This window comes from Numenius arquata, chromosome 8 (genome assembly GCF_964106895.1).
Source record: "Numenius arquata chromosome 8, bNumArq3.hap1.1, whole genome shotgun sequence".
In the NCBI taxonomy this organism is placed as follows: domain Eukaryota; kingdom Metazoa; phylum Chordata; class Aves; order Charadriiformes; family Scolopacidae; genus Numenius; species Numenius arquata.
The window spans coordinates 29,453,931-29,464,235 of record NC_133583.1 but is presented as its reverse complement, the minus strand read 5'-3'; the positions used below and the strand labels follow the sequence as shown (position 1 = coordinate 29,464,235).

General features: G+C 40.8%; 1 protein-coding gene across 1 annotated transcript in view; it reads left to right on the top strand.

The window, feature by feature from the left end:
* The first annotated feature begins 64 nt into the window (after positions 1-64).
* Positions 65-10,305, top strand: part of SWT1 (SWT1 RNA endoribonuclease homolog) — a 37,954-nt gene continuing 27,713 nt past the window's right edge. The window contains exons 1-7 of the mRNA XM_074152227.1: positions 65-236; positions 1,126-1,200; positions 4,574-4,632; positions 7,083-7,836; positions 9,180-9,245; positions 9,374-9,430; positions 10,066-10,195. Of these exons, the coding sequence (XP_074008328.1) occupies positions 1,135-1,200; positions 4,574-4,632; positions 7,083-7,836; positions 9,180-9,245; positions 9,374-9,430; positions 10,066-10,195 (1,132 nt within the window). The 5' untranslated portion in view covers positions 65-236; positions 1,126-1,134. The remainder of the gene's footprint in view (positions 237-1,125; positions 1,201-4,573; positions 4,633-7,082; positions 7,837-9,179; positions 9,246-9,373; positions 9,431-10,065; positions 10,196-10,305) is intronic.

Below are 10,305 nucleotides of genomic sequence, written 5' to 3'. Positions count from 1 at the left end.
AGCGCTTCGGGGCCCCAGCTCCTGGTGGGGGGAACGAGGGGCTGGGCCTTGCCCAGCACGCCCCGCGGCGGGGAGGGACCGGGGCTGGGACTGTGACAGGAAAGTCGCTGGCCCGAGAGCGGGGCCGCACTTGGGGTTCCCCTGAGGCCCCTCCGCCAGGACCATCCTCCTGAGGCTGCCCGGCGCGACGGGGTGGGGGGCGCGGAGCCGCTCCCTGCCTCGGCTTCGACGGGAAGGTGGGTCCGAGCTGGCTGTCTGGCCGTGGGGCGCGGCCGTCCCTGAGCACTGGTGCTGGGGAGGGAGACAGGGAGGCAGGCAGGGAGGGAGGAGGTGGGCTGGCAGCTGCCGGGTGGGGTTGGGGGAGGCCGGCCTGTGCTCTGAGGGGCTCCGGGGATCCACCCTGTCTTCGCTCTTTCTTCACGCCTGGGGTTGGGGGGGCAGGAGGCTGCTCCCCCTTTAGCTGTGGCAGAGCAGCAGCTCTTCCTTCAGTTACTTCAACCAGCCCCGTGTTGAAGGCTGACTTGGAGCCGGGTGTTTACTTGGTCTTCCTTGCTTTATGGCTGAGCTACCTCTGTGGCTTATCTGTGTAGGTAGTTGACCTGTACTCTGGAAATTCACCTCTAGAGCTTTAGGAGCTTCTGGTGAAGCTTTCTTACAGCCCTCTTGAACCCCTTGGTGTTTGTGGCAGGCTCGCAGGCCTAGTTTGTGTGGTGGTGTAGCTGTTGCGAGATGTCACGATATTACCGCTGCCCCCAGGGGGAAGGATAAGGGAGAGCCTAAGGCGAGAGGTGTGTAGTTGGAACTGCTTTAAAACTTGACGGCTGCATGACTAAATGTTAAAGGATTTGTGTCTCTATTAATCTGGTATGTTTGCTAGTACAAAATATGTGTCTCTGGAGCAGATGCTAAAGTAATTGCCATTCTTTTTTTTTTTTTTTCTGTGAAGTTCTCTTAAGTAGTGAGATGTGAATAATTAACCCAGCTGAAATCTGCTGTGTTCTGTAATGAGAAAACAAAAGAAGAGTATTAGAGTTTTTTTTCTCTATGCAGCTCAATTTTATTTTTTTGTAACAGCTGGAAATAAAAACTTGAAATAAATAATAATGGCAACGCTGTTTTTCTTAGGATTTGAAGATGTCAAAAAAGAAACTGAAGAAATTAACTGGAAAGGAAGACTGTTTGGATGGCCGGGATGACAAAGTAGGAACAGCTGTATTGTTACTATTATCATTATTTTAATTCAAAAGAAGAGCATGAAATGTTTAGCCGTCTTGTGATAGCAGGATGAACCAAATTTAAAGGTGGGGTCACTAAGAACAGCAGGAGGATTAAATTGGTCAGATAACTGCAAGTTCTAGGCAGGTAACTAGCTTATGGTTTTCTCCAGAGGCTGTGAGTAGTGTGGTTATCAAAAAATAAGAGATTTTATTTATTTATTTATTTATTTTCATGTATCATCCTGGTTGAGGAAAGTGGAGCTTAAAACTGTTACCGAAACCACTACTATTTTCTCGCGTGGTTCTTCATCTTGGATCGTATATCTTAATTTTCTGATTAATCACAAATAGTACTTCACAGCATTTTAGCAAACAACTCTCAAATACTTCCTTTTAACCACTGAGACATAAATCAATGACCGAAATTCTTAGTTTAGTCTGGTAGATATTTGTAATATATTTGTAATATTTGTAAATCACTGAATCACTCGTAAAATGCAGGTGTTACAGGGGTGATAGTCTTTCTGGTCACGCTTGTATGTACCTTCCTATTCTTCTTTATTTGTATCCCCCATGGGAAGTCATTTCCTGCCAGTAGTATAATACATATCCAATAAATCAGTAGTTTAATAGATCCCCACTTATGTTTGCTAAATTTTTTCTTTCCCTTGGATTTTTTTAAGGTATATATGAAATAAGAGAGGTTTTAACTGTCTTTATCATAAATGCCACAAAAATGTTTGAAAGTGTTTATAAGTTAGTGTGATATTACATGGAGTTATATATATTAGAAGCTTTCTGCTCATGTAGGGAATGTTGTTCAAAGCCAAATAATTATAACTATTTTTTTTCCTCCTGAATTCTTTATTATTATTCAGTTTCTGTTTTAACATTGACTTATCCTAAGGTGTGTGTGTTTGGTTTGTGTTTTCTTAAAATTATGTAATACCAAGGGTAAAAACTTGGCTTAAAACCCTATAATGTAGCTGTACTGCCATTGCTAATGCCTGTACCAATTTGTAGAAGAATACAGAGTTTTAACTGTAGCATGACTTCAATCTGAGACAGCATTAAATACTGCTATATGCATTAAATACTGCTATATGCAGACATTGACCAGCGCTTGCAACAGTGAGAACCCAAACTACTAATAGCAAAAAGATAAGGAAACCTCTGAATAGTAGCAAGTGTTTCTTCGGTGTGATCACAGTATGGATAAGAGGTATCTTCAGCTCTTACAGGTAACAGTAAGCCATATAGGTAGAGTCATATTTAGAGGTGATTTTGGGGGGGCTTTGGTTTTGGGTTTTTTGTCCAGTGTAAGCATGACCACAGATTACAGAAAACCTTATGCCTGTTGGCTTTGAGCGGTTTGGCATATAATTCCGTAAGTATGAGTGAAAGGACATTTTTCCCAGTATGAAATAGAAGAGCTTTACAGAGAGCTGTCTGGAGGAGTCAGTAACATGGCCTGGGTAGCACCACGTGATACAATAGTTGTGGGACTGTAAACAGAACACCTAAACCAGTGTGCTCCGAGAGTACATTTACCCCAAACCGATAATACTAAAAGGAAAGTAACAGTAAGAAAGTTTGCTTAAGATCACCAAATTAAATGAAAATCAGGGAATTATCTAGAGGCTTTTGAGAAAAGAAGGAACTAGGCTGAGAAGAAATACTAAAAACATCACGAAGACTCATGGTTCCAGGGGAATAAGACTTGAAGACAGAAAGCGGTAACAGAGCAGCAGTCAAACCGGGCTTGATACTACCGGAAGTTGTCCCACCAGCATCACAACCTCCACCTATCCCGATGAACCACCTTCATTGCCGGGCACTGTCAGTAGCCTGCATTCCAGCTGCTGGAGTGACCGTACGGGAGGGGCATCCCGTAGGGTCCCACACCTTGCGTGTGTGTGTACGTGACCTCGTGGTGGGCCTTTCTCACAGTGTGGCTGTTAGCAGATTGTAGGAAGTGGGACAGCTGCGCACACGACTGGAGCACCCACGTCTTCAACAGCATGAGTGCGGGTGCCAAAGTGTATCACGTAGGGGTGTGAGATTAAAACTTTCTGGTACCAGCTCATCTGATCTGGTATCATTTTGTAATTGTCAATTATTATAGTTTTCTGGTTGTATTGGTCCTGAGTGTATAGTTCACTGGGTGCCAGCTAATTGAGTTGTTAATAAACCAATAAAACACTTTGATTCCTATTTGTTTATAATCATGTGAGTAGAACAGGTTTTCCTGCAGCCAGTTGCATCAATATGATTCTCAGTGGCAGCAGCCTTCTAAATTATGATTTCATTGAGTTTGCTGCTGTTACACCTCCAGAACCAACCAGAGGCAGAAGTTTCCAAAATTTCCTTAATTCATTAGGACTCTGATGGTTTCTGCAGCCCTTCTATTTTTTAATAAAGTGCTTTCTAATGTGGAAGTAAAATAGCTAAGTCCTCATAGGCTTTTGCAGGCCCCTCTAGTTGGGAAAATCTCTGCAGCAGTGACCTAATGCCCTCACTGAGTCAGCATGACCCAACTATTGAAGGAGGGAATTATTTGTAAAAGGATCTACTGTCTGGAGCTTCCTTATCTGAAGTAATCCATATGTTACAGTTCTCTGTTGTAATTTACCTACACCCTGCTGTAGTTTTGGGAAAACTGAACCGTATAACCCAAAGGTATAAAACAATTAACTGCCTTTTTGGGCAGAGTTCACATAAGTGGAGTCTGTTGTTTTGCTGCTCTCTGTTCTGTCCCGTAGCTGCCGTAATAAACTGCTTTCTGTTCTGACCTGATCAAAGTTGCCTTCCAGTTATTCCGCAACATGAATGCGATGCAACTTGCAATACAGATATACCAATATAGAACTGCTTTCTAAGCAATGACTGTTCAAGTTCTTTCTTTGGGGACTATCTTTACTCTTAACCAGGCTTACCTAACTGCAGTTTCACACTGTCCCACCTAATTAGTAAATTTAATGATTAATAACACATCTCTTCTGCACAAAACACTTCCCATAGAAATGTGCTGTCCCCTATAAATATACAAAAATATATGTTTCACCTAGTGATATACTTGTAGAGTATATGAAACACACGAATCCTAAATGTGTTTAATTAGTTGAGCTTTATTTATAACCCAGGGTGGTGTGCTATGTTCAGTTTTTCCCCCTGTGGTGTTCTTAAATACAACAAAATATAAATACTAAATTTTAGCAAGGTATATGGCTACCTTTTTCAAGGTTAACTTATTCAAAATCATAGTGAATCTAGAATAATAGCTTATTCCATCTTATGAAGGTGGTTGTTTTAACTGCACTTTCCTCTCTAAGCCCTTGGAATTTTCCTTTTTTCAGAGCTCTGAAGACACAAGATCTTATAACCATGCTTTGAAAGGAGAGACAGAATTTCAAAGGTAAATTCTTGCTCTATCATTATATGGGACTACTTAAAAATAAAACAGTTAGTCTTTTTTTTAATACTGAACTTAAGAATTTTGTTCAGCTTGTTCACCAAATAAAATATGGTATTTAACTGCTGAAGTGTTGGCATTCCATTAATGAGTGGATTCTGTCTAAGCTGGGGAGTTTGAGATATTGAGAAGACAGGGTTCAGAATTATTTTTTTTTTAACTCAAATGTATGCTACTATACTTCAAATAGGGTGGGAGTTCCATCCTTCCAACACTGCTGTCATAAAAAGATCACTTATGTTGTCTTCAGCACTACCTTGTTGGTCTCAATTGCATATTACACATTTTGTTAGGGTAAAAAGGCTCATGTGAAGTCTGGAGGATAGTTCTGCAGTGAACTTAGTACCTTTACTAGATTCCTATAGTCCAGAAATCATTGATTTCTCTTGATGGTTGAAGTAATTGACTCTAAGGCAAAGAAATTGCTAAACAATTTCTACAAAAAAAGCTACAACAAAAAGCTTTTCTACAAAAAGCTACAACAACCCCACGCAACGCTACAGGCTTGGGGAAGAGTGGCTGGAAAGCTGCCCGGCAGAAAAGGACCTGGGAGTGTTAGTGGACAGCCGGCTAAACATGAGCCAGCAGTGTGCCCAGGCAGCCAAGAAGGCCAACGGCATCCTGGCCTGTATCAGGAATAGCGTGGCCAGCAGGAGCAGGGAAGTCATCGTGCCTCTGTACTCAGCGCTGGTGAGGCCTCACCTCGAGTACTGTGTTCAGTTTTGGGCCCCTCACTGCAGGAAGGACATTGAGGTGCTGGAGCGTGTCCAGAGGAGAGCCACCAAGCTGGTGAGGGGTCTGGAGAACAAGTCCTGTGAGGAGAGGCTGAGGGAACTGGGCATGTTTAGTTTGGAGAAGAGGAGGCTGAGGGGAGACCTCATTGCCCTCTACAACTACCTGAAAGGAAACTGTAGAGAGGCGGGGGTTGGCCTCTTCTCCCAAGGGAATAATGACAGGACCAGAGGAAATGGTATGAAGCTGCGGCAAGGGAGGTTTAGATTAGATATTAGGAAGAATTACTTTACTGAGAGAGTGGTCAAGCACTGGAACAGCCTGCCCAGGGAGGTGGTGGAGTCACCATCCCTGGAGGTATTTAAGAAACGTGTAGACGTGGCTCTTCAGGGCATGCTCTAGTGCCCGGGATTGTTGGTTTGTGGTGGGGTGTTGTGTGTGGGGTTTAGTTGATGGATGCTGCTTTTTTTTTTTTTTTTTTTGGGGGGGGGTGTTGTTGTTTGTTTGGTTTTGTGTTGTGTTTTTTTGTTTGTTTGTGTGTTTTTGTTTTTTTTTTTTTTTTAATGTGGTTGGACTCGATGATCTCAAAGGTCCCTTCCAACCACTAAGATTCTGTGATTCTGTGAAAGCAATCCTTCACCTTGAGTGTAGCAAATGTAAACAGTGTTTGAAAACTACTTCCTATAAAGTGAGAATGTTCTCATGAATCCTGAGATGGAAAAGCTTTGGGTTGTTAGTCATGGCAAATTCTTGTTGCAGTTTCTGTTAGACTGGAGTTGTAAATCATAGGATATTTAGCTGCATGTATACATGCTGTTAAGCACTGTTTGTTAGTACAGTATGATATAACCATAAATCAGTAACTATGTTCATGCCAAAACTGTCCAGTCCAGTACCCCATCCCTGACAGTGGCCAGAAGGGCTTGCGTAGGAAGGAATATGTGAAACAAGACAAGTACAAAATTATTTTTTCCTGTTGTATACCCTTCTAGCTTCTAAGAAGCAGTTAGGGATCTCCCAAGTCAGCAGTTGGATGCGAATCAGTGCATTTAAGTCACCTGTCCTATATTAGTTTGTCAAATGGCCTTTACCTCCCCAACATTTTTGACAACACTATTATAAAGTAGGGCAGAAACTTTCTTTAGATATTTTAAACCTAGTGTATGATAAATTTATTTTTTCTGCTCTTGTAAGGTTCTTACTCATTTTTCATATCATTCATGATTTCTGTAGAATGTTACTATATTCCCATCAATCCTTCCTTTTCCAAGTTCTCCAGTCTGTTATCCTGCACTGTTTGAAAGCTGTACAGTGTTTGGCACTGTGCAACCAAGCTGAACTGCTGCACACTTGAATTTTAGGGTGACACACCTCATAAATTATTAAACTGCTGTTAAAAATTACCTGTGTGATAAGATGCAAATAGACTTTGTAGGGCCTGTCTCAAACCAATAGACAGTGAATGCAGGAAAAGCTTTTTCGCAGTTTTGTAAGCTAAAATAGCTGTACAGCTAGGAAAAATGTAAATCAAACTATTTTAAAGGACAGGTGTTGCTGCAAGTTCATACCAGGTTGTTTTGTTGTTTTTTTTTTCTTTTGTTCTTCTTTTACATTAACTGAGCTAGATTACATTACTTTTTTTTTTTTCGATGTTTCTGTAGATTCAAAATAGAAAAAGATGAGCAAGAGAAGAAGCAAGACCAAAGTTCTAATATTTCTCATGGCGCTGATGGAAGATCCCAAGAAAAATCTCCAAATAGAAGCAAAACCAGAGACAATTCTTTAATCCAAACTGAAAAGCAAAAGAAAATAGTTATCCAATTTAAAGCCAAAGAAGTTAAACATGGAAAAAGTACACGCACTCCTGATGTAGTGGCTACTAGCAGGAAAAGTTATTACAAAAGTAATTTTGATGGAACAGAAGGAAAAAGAGTCTGGCATAGCTTTGCAGTTCAGAGGGACAAGGCACTAAAGAAAAAGACAGAGAAAGCTGAACTCCACAAACTAAAGTTAAAAGTGGAACAAACTATGTTGGAAAAACTTAAGTCATCTGAGTACGATTCACATGTACCACATAAAAAGGCAGATGGATCAAAAAAACGGAGTGAAGATGTCAGAATTCAAAAAAAGCCATCTGACACCTCTACAGGGACTGTGCGTGATGATAGGCCTTTCACTAAGAAGCCAAATACATCATCTAGGACTTGGGAAGAAGAGTATGAAGAAGAATATAAAGAGTTTTCTAAGAGAAAACGGCATGTGAATAAACACACACCATCACACTGTTCAACTGAAACGCCACAGCGATGGGACTCCCGTAAACGGGAGAAACGAGAAGCTGATTCTGACAAAGCTACTGCTAATTCAGGGACTGAAGAAAGGGACTTTGAAGCCACAGCATTATGTTTTAAGCAGGTAATGAGAACCCAATTCTTTGTATTACGCGGGTAGATATTTCAGGCTAGTTTCTGGATGGCTGGCAGCTGTTCTGTAAGCAGACTGTCTTCTTACAGACTTCCAACAGGATTTCATAGTTAACTAGATGAATTCTTCTGATCCCAATGTAAACCATGTTAAAATGTTTCTGTGCTCTGCTAAATGGTTTAACAGACTAGAAGAATAAAAGTCTTGCGTATTCGGGCTGTCTCTGCACGTATGCTTTCATAGCTTTACTTTGCTACTGAGGGTGTGGAATACTTCAATTTAGGTGTAAATCAATAGATTATTTTTCTTGAGCTGACATGGTTGTATAATTTTTTGAATTAATAAACTGAACCAATGAAAACTTGCCCACGAAAGAGGTGCTCATTGCTGGCAAAATGATGCCAGGAGACCATGTTGTGTAGATCTAGGACTAAATTTCCTGCAGAACTTCACATTTGGCTGTGATAGGTTTGTTTCCAAGTCCGAGCTTGTGTTTTCGCCTGCACCTCAGCTTTATATTGAGCACACTTACTTTTTTGTTGTTGTTCTCGTTAACAAGCGTAGCAACACGATTTGAGTTCAAAAAGTTATGGTAGCATGATCATTTTGTGTGCACGCAAAGATGGTAATCACATATGGAATCATTGAGGCTGGAAGGCACCTTTGGAGATTGTCTAGTCCAACCTTTTTGCTCAAGCAGGGTCAGCTAGAGCAGGTTGCCCAGAACTGTCCGGTCCAGTTTTGAATATCTCTAAGGATGGAGATTCCACAACCTACCTGGGCAGCCTGTTCAAGCACCTTCACTGTAAGAAAATGGAGTTTTTTATGTTCAGATGGAATTTGTTGTGTTTCAGTTTGTGCCTATTGCCTCTTGTCCTGTCACCAGGCATCACTGAGAGGCTGCTTCCATCTTTTTTATACCCTCCCATCAGATATCTGTAAACATCAATAAGATTTCTCCTTCTCTCCTCCAGGCCAAACAGTCCCAGCTCTTCCAGCCTCTTGTACGACAATGTTCCCATCCTTTCATCATCTTAGTGACCCGTTGCTCAACTCACTCTGTTAAATTCGTTTTTACCTTGTACTGGGAAGCCCAGAGCAAGAATAACAGTCACAAACCCACAAGAGATTGGAAAAATAGGCTTACTGTGTAAACCACTATATTTATTGTAAAAGAAAGCCATCCTTCTAAGCCGCTTTGAAATGATACTGTAGATGCTTCGTCATGAATATTGAAAATGTGTTTTATGTTACGTATTCAATTCAGTTGGGAATATCCTGTGTTCTCTAAAAAGCAGGCTGGAAGACTGATACATGTTCCTATTTGTTTCTAGAGTTTTGAGATCCCATGCATGTCTGACTCCTACAAAGATGGTGAGGACACAAAGTCTGTCCAAAAGGTTAGTGATGTCCTTGTTTAACACTAAAGAGCAATATTCTGAAATTCTTGACATGGGGAATACTTGTTCCTCAGTCTTCCTTGATATTTGGTGTGGTTGGTATGGGTTGTTTTTAATTCTTCCTACAGAGCTTTGAAGTCCTTCCACCCCTTCAAGAGAGTCAGAACTCAGAAATGGACCAAGAGGTTAGTAACACTTTAATTTAATACATCTAAGTTGTATTAAAAACTCATGGCACTGAGGTTGTGCAGCTGGACCGTTCTATGACCTTTCCTACTATTTTGCATTGTTTGCTAATGATCTACACTTCAAAAAATGCGGACCATTTTTTTCAAATACTAAACAAACTTGCTAAAAAGGACATGCTAATCAGGAACTTTCTGAGATAGGAAGGTTGCCTTACTGTTATTCTCTGCAACATAGGGGGCCTTCATAGTTACTAACGTACTTCAGCTATCTCATTTTCCATCCTCTAACTTTCAAGTTGGAAAAGATAAGTAGTTCTTAAAGAAACACCTGTCGGGAAACTTGCAGTCTATGTAAGAACACATGGAACAAAGTTTTTGGGTACCAGGTAGAAAGGTCATAAACAAATCTTCCTTCTAGGCTGTATTTTGGATGTCTTTTGTGGACTTCTTATAGTGGAGGAAGTGCAGGAGGTTCTCATTGCTTTACATTTGCTGTACCAACTTAAAATGGTTCATGCTTCATTTTTAGTCAGTTTTACAGCAGTATTAATGCGAAAGCATCTTTTTTGTGAACAATTCATAAGTGATTATTTACAATTGATATCATACATGCAATGTTTTTTTCACTGTAGATGCAGATAGTTGAAGATTTGCATGTTGCTCGTGCTCAGAAGCGGATGGTGTCATCAGTAGTACAGACCTGTGGAGAACTTACAAGTATGGAAATAGATCTTCCGGAGCAGGATTTAAATATTTCTGCTGGTATGTCGTGATTTGATGTTCTTCCGTGTCTACTTGAACTAGTTCTTACAGTTGGTTAATGATCTGAGTAGAGAGTACGCAACTGATTTTTTTTCATTACTTTCTATTTG